We start from the raw sequence: 27,585 nt of genomic DNA, 5'->3' as shown, positions 1-27,585 counted from the left end.
GCCGATGTTCAAAGTACAAAGCGTCAAAGTTGTTACTTTATGGGCATGAAAATGTCCAGTGAAAAAGGTTTACCCGAATGTTCATTTCTACTTGATCAACCACTGGATGAAATACTTCTGATTAATTTTAAGATACCTTAGAAACCGTAGGAAATATCTAAGCACCTAGCTTGCTTGAAGGTTTTTCCACAGACCGCCTTCGCTCGCTCCGTGTTCGAGTCATCGTCTGGTAGAAACTCAAGCGCAAATGCTTGTATAAAATTGTTATTTCATTATTGTATTGTTTGCGGTCTGTAACCTTCCTGTGACATCAAATAGTCAGGTGCACAGATATTTCCAACAACTTTAATACAAAAATGTGTGACTATTTACCTTTATTCCGATGTGGATGGGGAAGTCTGAAGCTAGCGCTGGTTGAGGATGCAGGGCCGGCAGCAGCGGCAGCGGGAGAGGACAGGACATCATAGCTGCGCCAACCTAAAAACAAAATAATACATGTTATTGACGAAAAATGAAGTAAAAAATTAAATGACAATGTAATTTCCTACTCTAAACGATATGACTATAAGGAAAGAGGTCGCTTATATTGATTAAATAGTGATCTAAAAGAGACGTCCGTGGAGAATAAAGATCGGGGCGGCTGACCCTGGATCAAACCGGAAATGTAGGAAGAAGGAGAACATTCATAGGACAATGTTACATTACTGAACAATGCTGATATCGTGTTATCCTCAGGCGTGATTGTAGATTTAAATACAAAACAGATTAAAGACCTCAACTACGTCCAGTCCAGTGCAGCCTTCTGACTGGGTAATTCAGCATTCTTACGGCGTTTGTTATCATTACCTACAGCAAATATTTCTAGAAAAGATCATCTCAAAATCGCCTCGAGTAACTTTATGGAAATTCTCATTCTACACTTGGTTTGGATAGGTATTTAACTAAATGTAAACAAAATAACTTCAATTGGTGTCTTGAATATTAAAATTCTCCCATTTGACTATCTAAAAGTTTACATTTCTGTATTGAAATGCACTATTCTTGTTTGTATTACAATGATAGATAAGTAAAAATATTTAAAATCCTTGAATATACCAAATCTGGCAGCTAAAGTTTGTATACATTTAGTTAATTACCCAAACGATTCAAGTATAGTTAGCTCTACGGGACAGGATGTCTAGTGTAGGAGCTAATGAACCTTGTATTGGAAATGTGTTAATCTACCAACCTGCCCGTTAAGTAATAATCTAGAAGTTAACTTTTTATGAATACGAAAGACAGCACGGATGCGTGATACTGAATTAAGTATGATCAAATCTGTTGTAACTTGTCCTTTCATTGGGAGAAGGTAATGATGTTTAGATCGAGCGGTCGAATTGCAAGCTTGAATATATTCATCCTATTCCATCTTTCAAGTTGTCAAATACAATATAGTTTAAAAATAAATATTTCGGGTTAGTTTGAATGGGCTTTAAACAATTTAATTACATTGTTCACCTGCGATATAATAAATTTGAGAATGTTTAAAAAAAATGTAAGTAGGTGACAAAATCGTTCCATATAATATTCAAGTACAAAGCATATGGTGTCGAATACGTAACTTTAATTTTGAACAAAAAATTTCCTTTAAAATCTTTACAAGAATATTCAGTAAACATGTAAAAAGCTAAACCACAACAAATCAAGTTAAGTGTAGTAACGTTTGTAAAACCGATTTGTTTGCAGAAGTAAAACACAAACAGACCATGCAATGCACTCATAAACGTTGCCTAAAAGCTAAAAAATAAAATAACCGCAGCAATTTTCAAATTATCGTTCTCAAAAACTACATGCACCGCATCAATCGGCAAATATACGATCGGAAACGCTGGAAAACAATTTAGTTAGCGATGAATTCGAAAGCCCGGATGAACTGGGTATGCGCCTCTAATATTCCGTGTGGGCCGCTTCCCAACTGAAAACGTTATGAATAATATATAGTCGCGAATGCAGCCCGTCGCGGCAGATCAGTCGGCATTACGAGGTTCGCGTGACGAATATAAGCGCGCTGCGACCAGACAGCGAACACTAATACTGTATTCGGTTAATTGCACTTTTTGCGGCATATTTTCAGAGTAAGGGAGCCTAACTTTTTTATATTTTGACGTATTTTTTGCGATTGATTTTGAGGTTGTAAATCAAAATGCAGGGTACTCTTTTTTTTGGGCAGTGGTGTAATAATACGATAAAGGAGTGGCATAAAAAAGGTAAATGTAAAAAGAAGAGAAAGCGAGTTCTTTGTCCACGGGAAATCCATAAAAGTGAAGCGACTTTAATACCAACAAAGAAGTTCGGATTGGATTACCTTTATAATCAAAATCCGACAAAACATTCGCGGGCATGCCGAGTTATTAATTTAGGAAGGTTTATTAACAAAAAAGACAGCAGCGATACAACGTTAATGCGAATCAGAAAGGATACAAAGTTTTAATCGAAATGTCGACGGGTCCCACACCGGGTCTCCCCGGGGACATCTTGTTAAAATAAATTAATTATAACCCGACTATTTACTAATTGAATGGCGAAAACGAATTGTAAGCGGTTACCGATGTTAATGATCCTAATGATAACACGCGTACTCATTAATTTGAATAAATACGGGCTTAAAACCCGCCGAAATAGAAAGCGGAGGTACGGTTACGCCATTCCACAGTTTTCATTACCCCTTTGCTTTAAGTAATTTCGCTGCTGAATAATTAGAATACTTTTTGTGTTGAACAAATACGCATTGCCATGGAAACCAAATAGTTATTTATTCACAGCGAGTGATAAACAAACATTATTATCTTCTTACCGCTTATAGGTATAATTATGAAGATACACAATGAAGATGATAGCTCACCTCAAGCCTACCATCACGCCGGCAGCATAGTTCACAACTCCATTAATTACGTTAATGAATGATAACACAACTTCCTTAGCTTCTGAATAGTTCAGGGGAGCGCGGTTTTGATCTATGGAACTACCTGTCTATGGTCAGAGCACACTACCTACTTACACTAGGAAAATTTTAATTTAATCTCGTACGGAGTAGAAGGTAGACTTTTGCTTAGTGGTTGCGCAAAAATGTGGCTTATTAACAAATAAATCAACTTTAAGTATAGATCAAGTCTTAAAATATACATAGGTAACCTCCTAAACGAAAACATATTTTTCACTTCTTATGCTCGTAAACTTCGTATATATTTATGCTAGATATAGGCGAAATAAAATGACTTTTTATGCTCTAGTGCATAAATTAAAACTATCGTCTAAGACCGAGGCAATGTTAAGCCACAAACAAAAAAGTTTCTATTATATTCTTTTAACAAATTTTAATTTATATTAAACAAAACATCTAAATAACTCAATAGAACAAGAAAAGGTACCTAGTAAGTGAACAATTGTTTCCACTATTGCTATTTCATCTTCTCGCAATCAAAGTGAAAAGACTCGCCGTACCAGCTCGGGTGGCTATATGAACGTCTGGGGTAAAATGGCTCGTTTTGTGCTCTTGTTGTACAATCTACTATTATCAGACAGTTTTATAAAGATAAAAGATAAAAATATAAATTAATGGTAAAGTTCTGTGGTTACAAATATTAAAGACCTTGTGAAGTCGGTTAAAAATGAATAAATGTTCATATTTACTTATTAAAACAAAACAGTGTAAAACCGCAAAAATATAACCTAAATTACTTAATAGTTATAAAAATGTTTCCAATCAAATTTTAATATTATATATATATATATATATATAATACAGTTTTTTAATTATTGTGTATGCAGTGGTTGGTAAAGTCATGTGAAGTAAACTTATGTACGTTTACCTCACTTTAAGCAAACAAGTTACTACGAATCTATTTTCGCTTTGAAAACCATATTGAGAGTTGCTTCGAGCGAAAAATATGTGCTGTGTTTTGCTTACTTTGTGGTCAGTAGGTTTTCAGTATGTACAAAATAGATGAGAACTAAATAGGTATTGAGTATATACAACATACTCGTAATATAAACTAGTAATCAGAGAGCCAGTTGCTGTATTTATTAGGTTCCGTTCCAAATATAGAAAAATATTTCCTAAGCTCATGCTTTTTCATTAAACTTTGATTTTGATAGGCTTCGTCTAACCTACAATTATTTTGCCCAAAAAACATTGCGCTAGTATTTCAATCCTTAAAGTCTCTCGTTTCTTTTTCGCTTCAATCTAAAACACTTAAAATCAATAATAATCGTCCAAATTCGTCTGGAGATAAATTTGTTGTGTGTCACTAACTGTTTTGTTACATTTTGGTAATGTGTGGTCCACGAGGAACCTTTGCGATACTACCTAATGTCATTTGTTGCATAATTTTTATTTAAGTTAAGTACTTTGTTTATGTAAATAACAAAGAAAATTCAACAAAGGAAACTTAAGTGGTTTTCCAAGATATTATTAATTGAATAATTTCTTCCTGCTCCGGGCTGCAAAGTTACTGATTAAATTGCAATCAGGCCGGTGCAAGTTGCATGTTACGTTTAAGTTGGCGTAAACAAACGGACGCTAAGTCCCATTGTAAGTCAGCTCAGTGCAACTTCTGTTTATGAACTTAGTTCTTGCTACTTATAATTGCCCATGTTGGTGATAAAATAAAATATAGCATGTTTTCGCTGCACAATAAAATTATTTCTAAAATTGGCTTACGCGAGTCGGACTCCTAAAAAAAAGCACGATCTTTATATCCCTTTAATTTTAATTTTACTTTTATTAGGAGAACAAACAGAATTGTTAACAGTTTTTACTTCTAAAACCTTGTAAATAACATGCATCTAACTCCTCGATAGTTCTTACTAATTAAAAATTATATTATTAATATTTCAAGGCACTGTGCCACAGAGAATTTATAGAAAAAACTTAAACAAAATAAAAGTAGCACAAAAGTTTAATTATTTAAATATTTTCACTGACTGAAACGCGAAAAATACCATCGTTTTTATCTAAATCAGCTAACAAAGAACAAAGATAGCAAAAGTACTTGGGAAGGTTTTTAGAGCTGAACTTTATTATGTATCTTTTTATCTTTTATTACCTGTCTTTTCGTTTTTTTTTTACGTGTGTTAGTAACACTATTACAACAATGAAATGTTTAAAAGCATACACAACACAAAATTAAACAACAAAACAGGTAAGATCTACCCCTCTCTATTATACTGTGTTGCTTACTAAATTGTGGTGTACAATAAAGTCAATGAATTTTATTGTGCCTACAGGAAGGTAAGTTTTCAATGAAAAAAAAAACCTTATGAAATGCAAATTTATCTTTTCATTTACGTTCTTAAAACCACTTGAATAATCTAGTGGACAGTTTTTACCACCCCAATTTCATATTTAGGTACATGTCAAATTAAACGTCCTTCGCCATTACATCAGAAACAAAAGAAAGGAAAAACAAAACGAGGAAAAAATTAGAAAACGTCACACACAGAGGGTAGTCAAATTGAAAAGCTTGCGCCATTGAAGATGTTTGCGGGAGGGCAATCTAACTTGCTAAATTAATTTATGACAACCGTAACAAGGTAAAGATATAACTGGGAAAAGAAAACATCGGAACAACGATTATGGTATGAACAGTGATCCAGGGACTGTAATGCCTAACGCTTCTGATGCTCGCGATTGCAATCAAATGACAGATTTCGCTTTCGCATACAAAAACTGTCATTTGATTGCGATCGTGAGTGTCAGAAACGATAGGCAATACGACCTCAGGGCTCGAATTTTTGATATCTATGCCGCCAACCTACATTCAAGTGATTTCAAATACTCTTTTTATTTTATAAACAGTTATACCAATCATCAACCTCGTTAGTTAAACGTCTTTGACTGACAAATGAATAATATATTGACGTTGTAATAAAGGTTTCTTGACAGGTGAAATATCACTAGATGGCGTTAATATCGTAAGGTCCGTTAAGCCATGTTTAGACTTGCAAGAAAATTCGTGCAAGTTCATTATAATGCGAGGCTGTAAAGCCAACGACTTTGTAGGGGTCAGTCGAGCGCCGCAATGTAATGCAACTTGCACGATTTTTTTGCAAGTCTAAACTCGGCTTTAGAAGTTAGTCTTGCTTGTGATTGGCTCAGTAAGCTATCTAACTAATTAAAACCGGCCAAGAGCGTGTCGGACACGTCCAAATTAAGATTCCATAGCCATTACGAAAAAATAAGTAATTATTTTTCTAAGGATTTCGTATTTTATACGAAATCTTCCAAGTTTAGGTATATTTTTACCTTAGGCTGCTATTTACTCTTAAACTACTAATAATTCTCAAGCAAACTTAGCCGTTATAATTTTCCTTGAAAGTTTGATATACTTACTACCATTCTGATTTTTTTCAAATTTTTCCACTTTTAGATTTGAGAGGGGGGGACGCTCGATTGTAATGAAAATTTGCACTTTAAAGTTGAATATTTTGCAAATAAATCACTGAATCGAAAAATCGTTTTAGCAACCCCCTGATTATTTTAAAAGACCTATCCAACGATACCCCACACTACAAGGTTGGATGAGAAAATCACCCCCACTTCACGTCTTTTTTTTAAATTTTTATTGTACCATTTTGTCGGCATAGTTTACATACACATTCGTGCAAAATTACAGCTTTCTAGCATTGGTAGTCCCTGAGCAAAGCCGCGGACGGACAGACAGACAGACAGATAGACAGATTAGGGTTCCGTTTTTGCCACAAGCGCGCCACTAATGTCAAAGTTTTCAAACGGACCTCACAATATTTGCGCTTATAGTCTTTCACAGAAACCCTCATTGTTCAGTTACTATATTGTCACAGTATAAAACATAATGTTATTATTTAAAAATATAAAAAAAATACTGCTTTTAAAACTTTAAATTAAAACTAAAATGAAAAATAACAAGTCTAGCAGTCTAGAACTCTATTAAGTAAATTAAACTTCAACATAATCGGGATCCGTTACTAAGATTTTTTCAGCTGATTATGATTTCGAATAAGTCCGAATTGTTAAAGTTCAACTAAACAAATTTCTAGACTTAGGGGCTGTTTCACCATCCATTGATTAGTGTTAACCGACGGTTAAAAGTGATGCCGTCTCCGTCTATTCGAAAAAAACACATAGAGACGGCATCACACCTAACCGCCAGTTAACACTAATCAAAGGATAGTGAAACAGCCCCTAAGTACATTACAGTTGTTTTTTCTATTTTAGTTTAAACTTAGTTTTTTAACGCCGCTTTTACTAATAAATCATTTCCGCCTGCTCGAGCCTAATTAAACGATTGAAATATTTTCATAACGAAGTGAAAAACGAATTAAAAGTTTATCGGGAAGCCGGCGTCTTCCGTGCCCGAACAATATCAGAGTCAGGTATTCTGAGAAAAGGGTCGGGTTTCTAAACACACTGATTAGATTGAGTATTTATGTAAAGTACTATCTTTTGCCCGCGACTTCGTCCGCGTAAATCTGTAATATCTTCGAAACAATTCATTTAAATTACATACTGAAAAGGGCCATATTGATCTATATTACACGCACAATGTGTTTAAGGTACTTAATTGTGTTGTAGATTAGTAACCTCTGCTGTGCAGACTTGCTTATATATTTTTTGGATTATGTATTGCCTAGTTACTAGGAATAAACACTCTTGTCAATGAACATCTTTTGCTAACTCTTATTTTACAAATATAATAATATGAAGATGAATCCCTGTCTAATAAAATTAAATAAACTAAAACTATAATAAATCTAAAAATGGACCCTGCGGCATGGTACCAAAGATGCAGGCAGCATTACCCCGCTGGATCGCAAGACTGATGCGTTGAGCGAGGAAACTGCCAGCTCTTCGGTCTCCTGTGGTATCTCTGAGTCTCTTTGATAGATCTTTGAAGATATTCAAAGCGCCAGGGCCCCACGGACCAAGGGTCTCGACGCCGAAAGGTACAAAATCATATTCTGCACCGAGACCACTGTATTTTATTGTACCTAACATACCTTTTTTATAGTTGGATCTGTATTGTTCTGGATCCCTGTCTAATCCGGAACAGTTCCAATAATTGAATGTTTGCCACGAATTCGTACAAAACGCACTGCACATGGTCGGACTTTTTTTTATCTGTTCTCGATCTTTACTTAGTGCAAGTTCACGAACTAATCTAGCTACGCCAGAAAAGTGACTCATTACAATTTGCAACCTCTGAATTGCATCCAACTTGCTACAACAATCTCAGTTGAATAGTTCAGACTCGCACATAACTTATTTAGCTTAGGCTCGTTGTTGTTAGCAAGACAAACCAAGCCGACACACGGTCTAGCGTGTTCTGGGCATAGTATAAATCAGTAATACATCTACATGACAACAACATACCTAATTATCTTAAAATACCACTATCCTACGCTCTCACACGCTAGTTAACATAAAACTGGTCAAGAATGTCTGTATACTGGGCTAGTAACTATTTATGACAAAACGCAGAGGGCAGCATGCTGTTTTTCACGCCGTCGTTTTCCGAGCTATCGCATACAAGAGAGACCGCATGTTAATACTTTCTTGCGCTCTCAATCTTGGTAGGTCGACAACAACGAGCGAATATGTGTACATTGCCCAGTTGAACCTCTCACCACACAGTGATCGTTAAGTGGCAACACGCGTAATGTATTACAAAAAATTTCACCGTATCGCCGCTCACGCACTTTCATGGCCGGGCTGCAAGATCGAGCGAGCTGCATTTAGACAGCGTGAGCTTATGTGCTAATAAGACGCGTTCTTAGAAGATTCGTTACTGAATTTATACTATATTGCTATGCTAAGACAGACACAGGTTGGGTTTGGTCTGGCTTATAACGACGTCCAACTCCGACAATAATCATGGGCCAAACCTGAGAACACGAACTGTTATGCAAGTAGATTACAACTGTAGTTTGTGTGCAAAGGCTTTGAGAGTAAATCCGACGTCTGCGTTATTGCATTTCAATGCTAGAGGCTGTTTTATTTGGTTCACACAACACATGGTTTTTTTTGTTGAAGTACGAGTATGAACCTCTTGAATAAGATCTATCAAAAATAATACATATAATTAGGATTTCTTAAAAACGAAAAAAAGTCTCTGGGCGAGGATTGACACCGTACCTCCTGTGGCTTAATGCACCAGTGATGTCATACCAAGACCATCGCTAAATCTGACCATTCAGCCGAAAATCTTTTTCGTCAAAAAATAACAGTATAAATTATGCAATGCGATGTTATGCGATGTTATTCATAATATTACAGCTATTTTAATCAAGACGGCTTTTAATTAGCTCGACCAGCAGCAGTGTAGCGTTCACGTGATATTAGATTTTGAAATTACCTCAAGGGCCTCGGGCCCGTTTCATCACTCATTGGTTAATTTTATGTCGCAGATAAATGTAATGTCGTCTCTCTTTATTCGGACAAATCAAACGGAGGCGGCATCACAAATATCTGTTATATAAAATATATCATTGAGTGGTAAAACTGGCCTTCAACGTAACCTTTTTTTGTTATAGTCCTAATCGTACAAGTGGGTCTCCTGATGGTAAGAGATCACCTCCGCCCATAAACATCTGCAACGCCAAGGGTATTGCAGATGCGTTGCCAACCTAGAGGCATAAGATGGGATACCTCAAGTGCCAGTAATTTCACCGGCTGTCTTACTCTCCACGCCTAAACACAACAGTGCAAGCACTGCTGCTTCACGGCAGGATTAAGAAGCAGCAGTGCTTGCACTGTTGTGTTTCGGCGTGGAGAGTAAGACAGCCGGTGAAACTACTACGTGTTATATATATTCTAGGGGCAACATCTGCAATTACCTAGTTCAGTTTACACTGTGATCTCTTACCATCAGGAGACCCACTTGCTCGGACAAAAATAATTAGCGAGCAAGATGGTGTTAGCAATCCGGGCGGACCTTGCACAAGGTCCTACCACCTGCACGAGGATTTTATCATATCATAATTGAAATGAAACAGTTATTAAAATCAAGGTCCGTCCATTTAAAAATACTATGTAAAGGATCCTTAAAATCATATCCTCAATTTATTAATCCCGCTTATAACGTTCCTTTAGTACAGTATTCTTCATAAAGTTTTAGTACTTGGAGGTGGTAAAATTCTTATTAGACATAAATTACTACTAAGGTGATCTGTAACAATGTTAATCCTGCTACATAGTATTTGATGAACTATCAAAGGAGTTCGAGAAGCCGATTGATTAGTTTTCAGAAACTACTTTGTATTAAAGCTTATTAATCATATTATTTACTAGTGTTTACTAGCGGTTTTGCACGCGTTAATCATTGGACAGTTGAATGAAATTACAAAACTTACTAAGTTTCCGTTAACCTGTACCCTGTAGTTTTTCGGTTACGGCAATTTGTTTGGAAACACATTTTTTAGTGACTGTGTCTTTTGTTTGCGTTGACTTAAAAGTTTGATTTCTCAGGACGTAGAAGACGGCTTTCTTACATCTCGATTTAAGGCTTAAAGTGACAGTTTTCTTGTATGGATCTGACAGGACTTAAGACCACTTAAACCTAGATTAAAAAGCCTGCAAAATAACCAGCGTCCATGAGTACGAACAACTTATCAAAAGTCATTGGTGTTTTTGTTTTTTTTATTGGTCCGTTTGCCGGAAATTGTTTTCTTTGGTGTATTAAAATATTCATAAATTCCTAATCATCATCATCATCATCATCATCTCAGCCGTAGGACGTCCACTGTTGGACATAGGCCTCCCCCACAGACCTCCAGTTGCTTCGGTTGGCAGCGGCCTGCAACCACCGTGAACCTGCGGTTTTAACCAGGTCATCCGTCCATCTTGTTGGTGGACGTCCTACGCTGCGCTTGCCGATCCGCGGCCTCCACTCGAGAACCTTTCGGCCCCAACGGCCATCCGTTCTCCGAGCTATATGGCCCGCCCATTGCCACTTCAACGAGCTAATTCGCTTGGCTATGTCGGTGACCCTTGTAGAATTCCTAATGGATAATTTAAATAACCCCGTTTTACGAGTATGAATCCATCCATACTATATACTTAATGTTATAAATGCGAAAATGTGTGTTTGTATGTTTGTCCGTCTTTCACGTCGAAACGGAGCGACAGATCGACGTGATTTTCGGCCAGGAGATAGTATATGGGCCAGAAAGTCACATAGGCTAATTTTAATCCCGCAAAAATGCACAGTTCCCGAGGGAACAGCGCGCGATAACCGAATTCCACGCGGGCGAAGCCGCGGGCAAAAGCTAGTAATCTAATAAACTCGTTAAACGCATACGTCGCAGCATCATGTTATAAATGGATTTCCTCGCGCTTGTATCCGTAATTGCTGGAGCATTCTCTACGCGGCTTGTGGGCCGGTATGTCAATGAAATCAATTAATCGCACCATCCTCAACACATTGTGGATAGATTACTTGCTAGTCGGCACGAATAACCGTACAAGCATGTATCGACATACGAGTAGATACCAGCTACGAACGCTTGGTTTAACCTCTGGCATGCTTAAACGCGGATGCGCGTCAGATTTAGGGCTAGATATTTTCATTTAAATCAGCAAAATTTGTGCTTATTAAAATAGAAAAGATTTGAATGTAGTATTTTTTTACTTTTCGCAAACGAGTGGTCGCCCGGTCGTGTCGTCAAGTCGTGAGCTCGGTTTTAGTTAGATTTTTTTAAATGATGTGTTTCTTTTAACATGCTTCCTTAAAGAACAATGTTTCTCGATGTATTTATGTTTGTTAACTCATCAGTCGTTCGGTAACATTAGCCGTTTGAAGCATATGTATTTTATTTATGCGGATATACACTGACGAGTAAAAATAAAGGGCCGGTTACAAAAATGATGACAACTGCAAAACCCGCTGCTATAGCTTCTTCGAGTAAGATGAGTTTGGTAAATAGTTTTTCTAAAACATCCAAAGAAATGTCGTCTTTATCTTCGTGATCATAGAACGCCAAGTACGTCATTATGTAGCACATATTGAAGATTCGTTCTAATTTCAAATTAGAGGATAGTACGCGTAATGGAATTTCATACAACATTGCCGGCCAAGGCCAGCAAAGAGGTTTTCTTTTGTTTCAGTGGGTTTATTTCTTTTATTGACTATCTATGGCATACTGCCAATTTAAAAGAACGTACCTAGTCCGTGAATGTGTATTTACTTTTTAATGTTTTATTTGACTGTATTATTTAATTAGAATAAATCAGGTATTTAATAATAAACAATGATTGATATTTATTGTTAATAATTTATTAAAATAACCAATTAATAAAGTATCCCCATTTTTCGTTTATAAATAAAATCATCACAAGATTTGGTGGCAAAACTAATGTTTATACGTATTTTGGCAGGAAAGAAAAAAAAACACAAAATGCTTACTTATACTGTTTTATACCTAAAACGAGTGGTTTTTTTATTCAACTAAGTGTTATTGTTTCTGATATGAGTTCATCATCAAGTGACATTGGTATTATTTCCTTGGATTTATTTGAGAAAAGCACTATACAAGCGTTGTCCGCGAACAGGGATTGTCGGCCTCGTATCTCTAGATGGCCTCGTTTACACTCGGCCATCTATAACTACTCGGCCGGAAATCCCCTATTTCGCGGACTCTGCAGTAATTTACTATTATTCTTAACAAGAAATATTTAAATTAGCTTCAATGTACTCTTTAAATCAAGAAAATATCTTTAATAGTTTAGAATGTATTGCGATTTTACTAACCGACCCTTTATTTTTGCTCGTTAATGTAGTATATTATTTTAATTCCAATCTAATTTATAGAAAAAATACAACCTAAGAAAGTCCTTTGATATCTGGAATTTTCGTGTTAAACATAATATCGCTTCGCAAATATGTTCCTTGTTTGAAATTTCTCCATAATTCCTCGTCTCTTCTACTTTCAAAACCAACTTTTCTTTAGTCGCCGTATTTTTTATGCAAAAAAAGTTTAACAGAAAGTAAGAAGAACAGCTAAAATTTCAAAGTAAATTCTCTTATATAGCTTCCACCTTGCTGGCAAGCTGCTCGCGCTTTTGTTCCTTCTTCACTTGCATGAATGATGGATTGCTTACCAATAGCTAGTTGGCAGCTCAAAAATATTCTACTCAATATAATGCAATAGAAAATCAACTCTAAGGGCGTCGTCCCCACGCGTACCATCCGCTCATGTGCATAAGACTTAGTTTCCCTTGCATGATCTATAACAATTCGTTTTACAAAGATGTAAACGCCAATCGATGTGTCAGTGGGCTGATAGGTAAACTTTTCATTTTGCCGATGTATCGAACCGATGTTGGGTGGAAAAACAATTTTCTTGCTATTTGAGAGCTCATTTTTAACGTTATTGAGTGGTAACTTTGCGGAGTGAGGGTTTTCTGAATATTATTTTGTAATGCCAGAGGCGTGATCGATGGATTGTTTAAGAAGTATTAATGCGTGCTTTTATTAACCGATTTGAGTTGCGAAAGACTTAAAGTATAAGTATTTTAGTATTTTGCGTTATTCTGTTTTGTTGTGGCTTGATTAGATTATTTAGCTAATACTCTGGTAAGTCAATTCAATTTTTAGAAAAATTCTTTGTTTGTGTTACGGGCTACGATAATTTTGGACTCGGATTATTAATAGTAACATTAGTTTTTTACTGTTTTCACATGTTTTATGTACAATGAAGAGTTATACATACAATACAATTTATCTATTAATATGAAAACTCGTGCAAGTTTTAAAGTCCTTAATGAAAGCACTCACTCATTCATGAAACATTTGTTTATCTAAGAAACCTTAATGTTGTTTGAATTTCTTAATTAAATTAAAGTACATAATTTATTTGACCTAGTTCAAATCAAAATCAGATTAAAGTTATTATCATAATACCTATATACTAAAAAAACCGGGCAAGTGCGAGTTGGACTCGCGCACCGAGGGTTCCGTAGACATTTATAGGTATGTAAGTAAACGGGAATCGTGTCTTGAAGATATTTCTCGCTTTTTCCCAGTGTTTTAAAAAATGTAGCGTATGCAGAGCCCTATTCTTAAGCAAAATGTACGCAGTGTGGGGTCAGATTATATTGGTCCTGGATATTTGCAGACTGACAAAAAATCAAGATTTTCAGACTTTTCTTGTTGGTTGTTATAATAGCTACCTTCATACCAAATTTCAAGATTCTGAATTCACGGGAAGTAAGTACCCTGTAGGATTTGATTCCCTTGCGAGTTTCGAAAATGTGCAGCATAAACGGCTGCATCTTTTGATTGCGTTAGCTTAGAAGTTTGATTTTTTCACAGCTCCAAGGGACATTAGACCTCAATATTTGATATACATTTCAGCTTGAAAGCTCTACGCGTTCCCGAGAAAAAGGGTCTTGACAGACAGAAAGACAAACGGACAAAAAGTGATTCTATAAGGTTTCCGTTTTTTTTCCTTTTGAGGTACGGAACCCTAAAAAGAATAAACAATAAAATATACCACTTCTTAGCAAGCTTACTTAGATCCCGTCATTGTAATGTGCCTCAGTTTTGCAATAACATAAAGCCTCATAAAAGTTTGAAAGTATAATTTAAAAAGTTAACATTAACAATGGTAATTTAACCTTTAGACTATAATTTACATCACTGGCAAGTTTTGAATTGCCTAGCAAGTCTAACATAATTATGGGAATTCCTATTTAGTAAATGCAGACTCGATTATAGGCCAATTCCTCGCTGCTTTGTGTTTGATGGTAGTTCTAATAACATCGATGCACGCAACAATAATTAATCCTGCGAGCATGGCTATCCACAAGCATTATCTGCTGGCTTATAGTCCTACGGTTTTGTCCTAACCCCTGTTGAGATAACATACTTACTAAATACATGTATGTCTGTGGTTATATTTTGACAACCTTAGTTAGTCGTCGCGTACTTAAATTTTAAGAATATTGAAATTGTTTCCACAATAACGGAGCTGGATGATCTACATAAAGGTCTAAATACTTATTAAATCTGTGAAAAAAAAGTTAGGACTCAGGAAGATATAACGAGGTTTGGATAATTTTGAATTTAATTTTTACTACAGGTATTATCAACATCAGTTTTTTTACAGAGTGGGATGTTATTAGGTGTTTTAAAAATATTGCAAAGCGAAATATTAAGTTTTGGTTTATAATTACCATAGTAGTCGAGTTCTAAATTACCCATAGCCAGGTACGCATTTCGCCTCTTTAGGATTTTATAGACCTACAAGGAACTCCTATAGTTTCACCATGTTCGTCTGTCCGATGAACCGTTTGTCCTCGACTTAGCTTAAGGTGCTAAAAAGCCGTAATTTTGCATGATTATTAGAGATTTATAAACAAAAAATAAAATCTGCATCAGTACCAGTTTTTCAAACTTTTTCAGGACGCCATCCCCCTGGGTCTAAAAAATATTTGGCGACCTCTTGCTTAACTCCACTTACAATTATTTGTATTAATCTTATGTTAATAATATTATTATGAGCATCAGCATAATCATAGACAATAACGATGCGACTGCGACCCTCCTAAGGGGCATGCGCGACCCACAGATTGAAAAACACTGCCCTGCGCTGCAGATGTTTTTTGTCTCGTCTTAATTCATACCATTTAGACGGATCATTGTGCTTTACTTTAGACGTAGGTAAAAAGGGTATGTAAAGCACAACTAATACGTAAATACACACTGCCCAAAATTTGGACGGTAATATACATATTTTACTATAGAATACATCACACTGTCATGCCAATAACATATTTCACGAAACATTTTCGCGTACTAATAGTATTTATTTATTCGGTAGAGAGAAATACAAAAACCATTGGGCGTATAGACACGGTGTCTGGGACAAGACATAAACGTATAGCTACGAATAAAAAAAGATAATACATTTTCTGTAAAACTAATCACCACCATAGTGTAAAGTAATATTTGCCTGAATTGATGGGAAGATGGATTTTAGAAAGAAAGAAATAAGTTTGGATTATAATCAATGACGGTTATTTACATGAGGTTAATGTTTACAAGTAGGTAGGTTAGTATTTGCGTGAATCTTTGGTTTGAATATAACTCTTATTTACCTATTTCAATAAGAAACGCATTTAACATCGTGGTGGTGGAGTTTTTTTGTGGCAACAGCTCGCTGAGAATTTGAAGGAAACGTTGTTTAAGATACATCTGTTGTTGCAACATTTATTTTATTTTAAAACAGTTTTTAGAGAAAGAGGAGGTTCTCATTACAACAGTACGAGTATGTCTTTGTAAGTATGTTTGTTTATATGGTGGGCGCCTAATAACCGTTTTTCAATATTTTTCATATGATCAACATTATTATGTCTCTGATGGCATTAAAAAAAAAGCTTGGTAGCTTAGTAGTTTGACCTCCTACAGCAGGCAGGCAGTGGCCTTTCCAGCAGGGGGTCGTGGGGTTCGATCCGGGACTTGCACCTCTAAGTTTTCAGAATTTATATGCAAAATTACATTTATCATGAACATCGTGAAGAAACCTGTGCAATAAATTCAATGGTGTGTGTTAAGTTCCCAATCCGCCCATCTAGCAACCAGCAGTGGCTTGCGAGGGAACAATGATCAAGTCCTCTCATTTTGAGAAGAGGTCCGTGCCCTACAGTCGGACGTCTATAGGCCGAGAAGACGATGATGATGATGATTTTATTCTCACTAGAAGTCGAGTAATATTTATATTTTAATATTTTATATTAAAAATGGTATTGCGAGTGGGTATTAGATATATTTCCTATGCGATGAAGGCTTTAGTTACCATATATACGACAAAATAAGAAAAAATAGAGCACAATCAGCACAACATGCAAATTCTTTAGTTTAGTTACATATACCTACTAGTGGATACGTGATTCCTTCTTACGTATACGTACGTTTTGATATATTTCACAACTGATATTTTGGGTATAATATAGTAAGTAGTACGAGTATCTATCTCAATACCAAATTTCATCTCAATCGGTTCAGAAGTCATTGCATGATTGAGTAACATCGCAAACTTTTTTATTTTTTATTGTTTTTTTTTCTGTCGCTCTTGCCTTGTACCACACAGCACAGCTCGCGGCTGTTTTGTATTTATGTAACTGGAGGCTCAGTTTTCCATTACTCTTTAGGTACCTGTCTAGTATATTTTATGCACTGCATTCGCTTGTAATACGCATGGAGGTTCAAATAAAGCTTACCTACAAATATGTGTTAATAAATAATAATCAACAGATTGAAAATCATGATGAGTTTACTTTAGGCCAATGGAAAACGTGTGTATTAAGTGTATTTCTAGATGATAACAGAAATATTTTTGTAATTGGAGTCAAGTACAGTCACAAGCATTAATATCTGCCACAGCGGCGCGTGCAAAAATATCTGACACGTCCTTCCGGCCCTAGAAATAGAGTCGTATCAGATATTTATACACGCTTGTTGTGTCAGATATTGGTACTGGTGATTGTATAATATACATAGAGCATGAGATAATTAAATATTTCGCGAGGTTACATAAATACTTATGTGTATAATTTAATACTGGCCGATTTTCTATTAGTTTTATTTTCTTCTAATAACTGCTAAGGACAACTGACATGTACAAATTAATAGTGTAGAGTTAGAAATTCAGATGCGCCTGTATGCGCTTGTATGCCTACCACATCGGAAGTACTCTTATTTACGTCCACTGGCAGGCTTTTTAATCTTGGTTTAAATGGTCTGAAGTCTTGTCAGATCCATACAAGAACTGTCAGTTTAAGCCTTAAATTGAGATTTTAAAAAGCCTACAAGATGTACTTAGTGCTAGTTTACAATAAAATGCCTAAACTAGATTCCTAATGTAAGTTGTATCTTCGGCATAAGATTGGTATATCAGTGCGCCAAACGAGTTATAATAGGTCAATCAACTTTTTAGTATTGTTATTCTGTACACAGAAGACTTACCATAGCAAAAAGCTACTCTAAAAAGTTGACTGACCCTCATGTATTTAGGAGTTCATGTATGTTTGCCCAGGTAGATGAATAAAAAACGACCCGTGCGTAAATAATGGACCCTACTTAAATGTGAACAGGAAACACGAAACAAGCAAAAATTTAAGAGCAAGTATTAAAAATTCTCAGTTTTCAATAGCCACAAAACAATGGGCGAAAGAGCGCTACAATAACAACATTACCCAGGGAACTCAAAAAACACCTGTACAAACTGAAATAGAAGAAAGGACTACAATATGAGAAAGCGTATCGTTAGGCTTTGATCACCCCTTTTTCAATATTGAGGGGTCGGACCTTTGTGCCGATTTTGCCCGGGGCACAGCACTCGCAATAAGAACAGTCTCACGTGTCCGTTTAATTTGGGATGGAAGCTCTTCATCACTATATTTTTCATTTAGGACAGCTAATTTCTGTAATGGAACGTGCGTAATATAAACAAGGGGTGCGGTGTGAGCCGATGGCGCTCTGTAAGGCACCACTGGTTTAAAAAGCGTAACTCTTAATAAGTAGGTCACAAATGGCTCTCTTGTTTGTTTGGCGTTTACTTATTCAGGATTTATATTCACATAAAGGACCCTCGGTATGGAAATTTGATGAGGAGTATGATTAATTACAATGGTCTATAAACAATTATACTTTGGTCACCTGCGATCTTACGATAGCTACGGCTGTGCAACTAATGTGTATTGCGGGTGAGCAAAGTAATTGTCTATAGTTCATTGATATGGACCTCCGCGAAATAACGCCTGATTCAAGGAATTATGTAATAATTTAATACAAGTATCAACTCAAAAGCTGGGCCACCTGCATGGTCTAGAGTAAAAATAAACTATTGTTCAATCTGGCTGGATTAAGCTTGACTGTCCCTTAAATACATTCAGATACTAGTTAACCCTGGGTTAGTAGTTAACTCAAATAGTTATACAGCCAACTCTGGTCCATACAAGTTCACTTTATTATATATGTACAAGTTGCCCGGAGTATTTAACGATGTAGGAACTTCACAAGGGCACTAGAGTTTTAGGAAAAGTTTGAGTCTTAAATGTCTTAGTCAAATGTGGGTTTTTTTTGTCTTCATACCATAATGGCGTCCGCGGACCGGGAGACGAGCTGTCGGTAGGCCTCCAACAAGATGGAGCGAAAACCTGGTTAAGATCGCGGGATCGCGTTGAATGCGGAAAGCACAAGACCGATCTGAGTGGAGAGCCTTGGGGGAGGCCTATGTCCAGCAGTGGACGTCTTTCGGTTGACATGATGATTGTCAGTCAAAAATCAGACATTTAATTGAGACAATGGGGAATGCATGAACATTTTAGAAACGCTTGAAACTCTTTTTATCGATAGGAATAACCTTTTTAATTAACAGAAAAAATATCAGTTTTTTAAGTAGCATCAATTAATTTTAAAAACCGGCCAAGAGCGTGTCGGACACGCGAAATAGGGTTCCGTAGCCATTACGAAAAATTAAGTAATAATTTTCTAAGTATTTCGTATTTTGTACGAAATATTCAAAGTTTAGGTATATTTTATACCTCAGTACGGAATACCGAGGACCTGGGTTCGATTCCCAGTGTTGGTCTTATTTTTCTGGTTTTTCTGTGCATCTAAATTTCAGTTTGTATTTTTAATTTAGGTTTTACGGGATGACCGTAAAAGTAAAAATTTGGAATTGAAATAAAAAATACAAAAAGATTCCAAAAAACCAATTCTAACACGTGTGTATATTTATTATGCAACGTATGTGCTCAAGCTGCTATAGAACTATTTGATCTGTCTTTTACTAAATTACAATGGGAATTCCCAATAATATCAACGTTGTCTTAATTCCATCCTACTAATGTTATAAATGCGAAAGTTTGTTAGCCTGTTTGTTAGTTTGTGTGTCACCTCTTCACATCTTAACCGCTGAAACGATTTAGATGAAATTCGGAACCTGTACAGATAGTTTGAGCCCCGGAGAAGGACATAGGATAGTTTTTATCCCGGAAAATTACGTAGTTTCCGCGGGATAGCGATAAACAAATTCTATGCGGACAGAGTTGCGGGTAACGGCTAGTTTAAAATACATTCAGAACACCCTTCAAAAAATTCATGTCTTAAGCATTTTGGGACTATATTAAGTATAAATATCGATCCAGTGAGAATACCGGAATAAAAAGTAGGCTATGTGTTATTCCAGATGTCTTCATTACAAATTTTACCCAATCCCGGTCAGATGTATTAGCGTGAATGAGTAGCAAACGCAAATACCTACACCAACTCAACTTAAACACAAATTATTTCGATGAAATCGTAATTACAATCTCTCACTTTAAATATACCGTCGTCAAAATGGTCCGTAATATGTGGAAGTTAACGTCACATAATAAATTCCGTTAACAGTCACTTAAATTGATAAGCAAACAAGGATAAATTAACGTGTCCTGGAAAATTCTACTGGATCAACCACACGTGCTCTCGTGAAAATGTTAAATATTTTTCAGGAACATTGCAGTAATTAATATTCAGCTGAATTTATGACCTCGTTACGAAATTATCCGTAATGTTCAAATTAAAAACGGGGACAGAGAAGGTGAATGAGTAGCAAAGACAGAATAGCTAGAAATCTTAACACCACACACACACACACACACACACACACACACACACACACACACACACACACACACACACACACACCTATTATAGTAAAAAAAGTGAGCAACTACTTTACTACGTACACAACATAGTTTTTCACGCAGAAAGAAATATAAATATTTATTGCCCACATAATTACAGTTGTGTTATGTAGAGGTACAAATCTACACTATTTCAGTTTAAATATAAGTGTTTCTATAATGGATCATTGAGCCTTCATAATCAAAGTGACTATTTGGATAATAGTTTAGGTCTAGGATATTTAAACGTCAGCCCTGTAGGCTCTACATAATCCAAACAGAAGCTGAAATTACCGCACACTGAATCTACCGAACAACGACTAAACTGATAGTGTCTTTTCCAACCTCGACATTAGCGGAATCATCGATAGTATCGATGGAGCTATACTTGCAAGAATTGAATTGAATTGAATTGAAGCTGAAATGTTTCTCACCCAGAAAAGTAATTTAAAAGGGTGCCAACTGTCTCAATACTCTTTCTATTATGCATACCTGTGATATAATAGCTCATAGCTTTTCAATAAATTATCTTGGGGCCGATCCATCTTGGCTCTTTAATATACCACATTGCCGTTCCCTGACCGGCATAACAAAGGATTTTAATTCGGTTATCGTACGCTTTGTTACATATAATTCTTTATTCTATCTTCTCTTTTGACGGAGCTCATGCAATTTACTTTGCAGAAAACGAGACCCTTTATGTTTTTCTGAATAGTAAGTAGAGAAAAATTCGTTATTTAATAAGCATAGGGATTTGTACGTCTACGTTTGTGTCTAATATGCTTCTATTATGCTTAGATTGTTTTTCATGAATTAAGTACGTTTGCAGAACAAGCAAAAGAAAATAACCTGACATTTTCCTGTTGTACTAATTTTGCTTATCTTAAATTCGAAATCTTTATAAAATCTCCATCAAAGTATCATCATCATCGCCATCATCATCATCTTCATCTCAGTCTATGTCAGCTCCACTGCTGGGCACAGACCTCCTCTCAAAATAAGAGGGCTTGGGCCATAGTTGCCACGCATTTGCCATTACTAATACTATAAATGTTAAAGTAATTCTGTCTGTTTATCGTATGCTACTCTTCACGCTTAAAACAGTCAACCGATTTAGATGAAATAGATAGTTATAGTTACCCTGGGAAAGATATAGGATAGCGATAAATATAAGATACAGGATAGGGTAGGATAGCTACGCTATTGCTGTTCTTCATAAATCTATGAATTTATTATTTTATTTTATTTAGTGTACACTATTCCCATACAAACTTATTTGGTCTGATTCCGGTCCAAAACGTTAGATGCAAAGATATGAATTGACTGAAAATCAGCTCTGTCGTAGGCACGTATACTTTACTGCAGCATAATGCTGAGTCAAATTCCTTTTCGACATCATCAAATGTTTTTTCTGTAAATAATTGTGTTTGTTTGTTTATTACTCTTTAGTGTACAAAATAGGAAATACAAAAAGGTTACAAAAAAGTGTTAATTACAAAGGCGGACTTATTAACCGTGCATTATTTTAAGAGTTTGATGTCGAATAAAGTTATGTCTATAAATGAAATCTTTGAAGGCGGAGTCGCGGACGCCAGCTAGTAAGAAAATATAAATTATTATTTCTTGTATTCCCTTCCAGACCAATCTCGTCTCTTTTTCGCACCTCTTTACTGTCTAATAATGCGCACACTTTTTAGGGTTCCGTTTTTGCCATTTTTATAGTTTCATCAAGTCCGTTTGTCTGTCTGTCTGTCTTTCTGTCTGTCTGTCTGTCCGTCCGTCCGTATGTCACAGGCATTTTACTCGAAAACTACATTATTCAATGAAGATTGGAGTACAGATGTCTTGTCAAAGCCGCTATTTAGTTTTGTAATTATATTACGTTGAAAAAAAAATTAACTCGCATCAACGTGTGGCACATAGTTCGACAGCTCTTCTGAAAAGATAGTAAGGTTTCTAAAAAACTCTTTTGATTAAGTGAAGATTTCCGGAAATAATCGCTCCCAAAGTAGCAAAAATTGTGCCCCCCCCCCTCTATCTTGTAAACCGTTTGTCCAAAAAATATGGAAAGGTAACGCTTAATAAATACTTTTAACGAAAATTGGTTTCAACATTATCGGATATACCGTTTTTGAGTTATTGCCGAATAGCTGCGCTTCTCAACAAAAGAATGTAAGTGCCGTGAAGATACGCTCTTTTTCTGGTAATAGATTTGAAGACTGTAGTAAGTGTTTTAATTGTGTTATAACGCACATAGTATTACTAAAAAATTTTCGTAATGGGTACGGAACCCTATCTTAGGCGTGTCCGACACGCTCTTGGCCGGTTTTTTACATTTTCATTCATTTTACTAGATTATGACGATAATTTACTTACACCAGTAAGTTTAATTCTTTTTGAAACACATGCATACACCCATTCGTCCATAATAATTAATTTTTTGAGCAATTAACTCGAGCTGCGTTTTATTTCATTACAAACGGAACCGGAAAAGTAAATAAATACCTTTATAACCTTATAGCTGCCTCGCACTTTTAGCTCACGTGGCTTTTCTATTCTTCTTATGGGGTGCCATTCAATCGTCATGTTGTAAAATTGGATAAATATATAATGTATACTTGTAAATATATATGTACGATAGAATATTTCCTTTGCCCTTAAGTCAATCTCAAGATCTTGTATAAAGACTTGCTAACATCATTAATTCGGCAGCATTATGAAGCAGACTTAGCAGACCGCCCGCGCAGACATGACACAGTGAATTAAAACCAGTGGGATAGTTACTTTAACTTTAGCACAGTAATAGTAAGTGGCCAGAGCAAATTTCGATTATTCTTTATTACACCTACATACCTGGTTGTTGTTTACGTGGTTAAACCGTAAATCTTTAAGTCTTTTCTTTTTAACCGACTTTAAAAAAGGAGGAGGTTATCAATTCGGTTGTACTTTTTTATGTTTGTTACCTCAGAACTCCGTCATTTATGAACCGATTTGTTTTTTTTTTTGCGTTTGTCTAGAAATGTTTTCAATTAGGTACGTCTCATACGCACAAAATCAGGATATGATGATTGGCTCTTATGGAAATCGAGGGAATTCTTCAAATGTTGTAGGGACACCTATAGAAAATTGTATAATATATTTAGTAGTAACTCCTGCATTTTAATTACTTTGACACAGTTGCTAAGCAATTTATGCTCCTCGTAATGCATATAGTAAAACGGGTGGTGAAGCACCAGGACTCCTCAATAATGAACGTCTCTGCATCGGAAAAAGCAATCTTTCGTAAAAGGTGACGAGCAGATGATATTAAACTATTGTATCTTAGATTATTTACACTAAAAAGCGTGAAAAAAAATTATAACAAAATATTGAACCGACTACAAAAAACCATGAAAATAATTCTCTACCAGTCTGAAGTCGGTTGGTGCCTCAGCACGAGCCAGCAGGAGTAAACATTAGTCATCTACCTCACCTACGCACTTTATATTCAGTCACTCCACCTTTTGCACCTAACATTTTGGTCGTGTGTATACATAGTTTTGTAACTTTGGCCATGTCGATATCTTTGCACCTGACTGTCCTACTAAAGTTACTTTAGTTTTTCATTAAAGATCATTTCTCAAGAAGTGTGCAAGTGTACATATTTGCATTTACAATACAATACAATACAATAAAATAACTCTTTATTGCGCACTAACACAGTAAGCAGTACAGAAAACACAGGTATATACATAGAGATTTTCTAAGGTAAGGTAAGGTTAGGTTTATTATAAGCAAACTACTTTGCCTGCTGTAACTGTCGCCACCACGCGGCGGTACCCTACTGAGTAGATTTAATTAACAAGATATGGGTCTCTTTTAAACCAACTCCACCTAATTTTTGGAACATTGGAGATTAAGATTCAACGGGTTGACAAGATATAAAACAAATCCGTAGTCCATTGTCTAATAAATTACTTTATGACATGTCGATACCAGATTTCTATAATAATTGCCTTTTTAATAAGGTTTGTTAGCCAAAGAATAAGGGCCGCCACATAAGTTCGGATCGGGATTTCGAACGCAGTAAATCCGTACAAATCTATGGAACATACGGACAGTAGTTTTCCGTTCGAACTTTTCTCTGATTCGTTACTCCGCATGGTGGCCTGGCCTGTGCCTTCAGAATTGAAATAAACGTATGTGTGTGGTGTATTTACGGAATTAATTGCCACATGGATGCGAAATCGATCGATTATTCGGTTCGAAATTCGCGAAATTTGCGGCGAACCTAAAAATTAATTCATTAACTAAAACAAATGAGGTAGCTTGCTGATTCCAATGTAATGTTCCCTTAAAAAATGCGCAAACCGACACCTTAAGGCTAAGTTCAGATGATTGCGCGGTGACGCGCGGCTGGCTCGGTGCGCAGTTTGAGATTGTGACAAATCAATGCTGTTGTTTACACGACCGCGCTTCACCGCGCGTGATCATCATGGTGAACAACAGCACTGATTAGTTACAATCTGAAACCACGCGCCGAGCCCACCGCGTATGCGCGCGTTCATCTGAACTTAGCCTAATACAATCCCCATCATCATTTCAACCCTTTTAGTACCACTGCTGGGTCAGGTATTATCTTAAAACTAATTATGATTTCAGAGATGGCCTCGGTCGTAGTTCCCAAACGGGCCCTGTTTAGATTGGCAATTTAACATACTTTATTGCGTTACTTATTCACTCATAAACTTTATCTTCAAGGTGTTTTCTTCACCAAAAAGCTCATGGTACATTTCAAATGTAAATATATATTTTTTAACCGAGGGGGCGTGCCTAATTTTTCCCAGGCTCCCACCCATAATCCTCTGTTTGAAAGGCCATAGGTCAAACCTCTTAATAAGCTTTGTTACCCGAATACGAAATTGAACGTTATTACTAAGATACCATAAAACATGAAAATTCAAAAGTAATTACAGTATCGCTTATGCTACACGAACAATATCGCAACTCTGAAAACGATAACGTTTTGTTGCATAAAAAACTGCCTCATTTAATTAATCATGTCAATATCCCATTACCATAATCAGATGTAAAATTGTTTGCATGCGTTCCGTTTCGGATTTCGTTTCCGTTCCGATGTGCCGTAATTATGAACAATATGTTCCGCCATAAGCCCCCGAGCACCGCTTTGGCTCTGTTAAAACAAATTGAAAACCGGTAATCGAAAATACGTTATGTGAGCAATGTCAATATTTTGAACAAAAAAAATGGAAACAAAAAAATATGTGAGAGGAGGCCTGTGCCCAGCAGTTGGAAGTATAGGCTAGGATGATGATGATGATGATGACGCGCCGACAAAGTACCGACGTCCGACACGTCTTCCAAACCGATACCGAGCGCACAGAAAGCATTCAAGAGCGGCACCGACAATAAGGTACCTTTCTTACTAAACTTTAAGGGATGTTTTAACTCATAAAAAATCTATTTAAAAACTTGTGTCTCTGTCAAATTAAAATTTAGATCCTGCTTATTAATATAGAGTAAAAAAAGAAAAAATGATTTTTTTCGACATTTTACTTCAAGCGCGATTATCTCGGAAACTAGAACCGACAACAAGGTACCTTTTCCCAGATAACGCCACATATTTTGTTTGTTGCTATATTTATTTTAAAGGGTTCTGTGCAGAAAGAAAGCCAAATGGACTCTATTACTTTTCCGGCCGTTGGTCCGCTTGTCACTAAATTGTATCTTTTTAAATTGTCATACTCGTACTCATAGGTACACATTAAACTAGTAATTTTCAAAAATAACGTAATAAAATTAGAACAAAACCATAACTTGGGGTGGTCAACCAGTAAAAGATGTTTGGTGTTTCTTTATTTTACAACCTTTTTTGCTCAATATTATAACAACGATATACATATAACAAAATAATTCATATAGAGAAAGGCGATTGACTGCATGATTGACACACGACACGCGCTGCCTAAACCAATGGAGCTGGAGACTTGAGAATGGCAAATATATTCCTTGAAAATCATGTGGGTGCACTGCACTACAATTTTTCGAAATTTCTACATGAAGCTAGACATTTTTTTTATTCTTTCGCGGGATTTAACGCACAGGTTGTTCTTAAACAAAACTAAGAATTACACAAACATTATTATTATGCCTTGTCATTAAATACTTTAAGGTCTCTGCCTACCACACCGTATCATGCCATGATCGTAATAGGAACGTGTCAGGAATATCAAGCGCATACGCGACGGCGACGGTTGGCTACGTAACGTTCTAGTGGTCATAGTTTCATACTTTTCGATACAAAGCATATATTTTTGCCTGGCACGTTGCTATTTTACGGTTAATACGGTCATGGTGACACGGGGTAGAGACCTTTATAGTGACCTGGAACCATACATTTTTTTTTATTCGACTGGATGGCATACGAGCAAGTGGGTCTCCTGATGGTAAGAGATCACCACCGCCCATAGACACCTGAAACACCAGGGGATTGCAGATGCGTTGCCAACCTAGAGGCCTAAGATGGGATACCTCAAGTGCCAGTAATTTCACCGGCTGTCTTACTCTTCACGCCGAAACACAACAGTGCAAACACTGCTGCTTCACGGCAGGACTACCGAGCAAGATGGTGGTAGCAATCCGGGCGGACCTTTCACAAGGTCCTACCACCTGCATGACATGATACATGAAGCAGTCCAACTTGCATTTTCCCGTTTTTTCGGCACTGAAACGGTTCAGTTTGACAACAAATGAATTAACATGCCGTATTCTGGTAGAATGTGATGTATTGGGTACATAATTTAATATATTTTTCGTATTTCCTTCGGGTTTATCAGTTGGGAAATACAATTATTGGACATGGATGAAAAAATGAACGGTGAGTAATATTTAAAAACTGC

The 27,585-nt window shown here is 36.2% G+C and overlaps 1 protein-coding gene across 3 annotated transcripts in view; it reads right to left on the bottom strand.

Annotated features, from left to right (window-relative positions):
* heph (polypyrimidine tract-binding protein 1 heph) overlaps positions 1 to 27,585 on the bottom strand; it is a 458,299-nt gene that overhangs the window by 255,328 nt on the left and 175,386 nt on the right. For 2 of the 3 annotated variants that reach the window (XM_074094991.1, XM_074094990.1), the window contains one exon: positions 373 to 477. In XM_074094991.1, the coding sequence (XP_073951092.1) occupies positions 373 to 465 (93 nt within the window). In that variant the 5' untranslated portion in view covers positions 466 to 477. Of the gene's footprint in view, positions 1 to 372; positions 478 to 27,585 lie in introns of those variants that run through there. The other variant, XM_074094996.1, reaches the window with a different exon arrangement.

The sequence above is a fragment of the Choristoneura fumiferana genome, chromosome 12 (assembly GCF_025370935.1).
Source record: "Choristoneura fumiferana chromosome 12, NRCan_CFum_1, whole genome shotgun sequence".
In the NCBI taxonomy this organism is placed as follows: domain Eukaryota; kingdom Metazoa; phylum Arthropoda; class Insecta; order Lepidoptera; family Tortricidae; genus Choristoneura; species Choristoneura fumiferana.
Note: the sequence above shows the minus strand (reverse complement) of the source record. Positions and strands in the feature narration are given on the sequence as shown.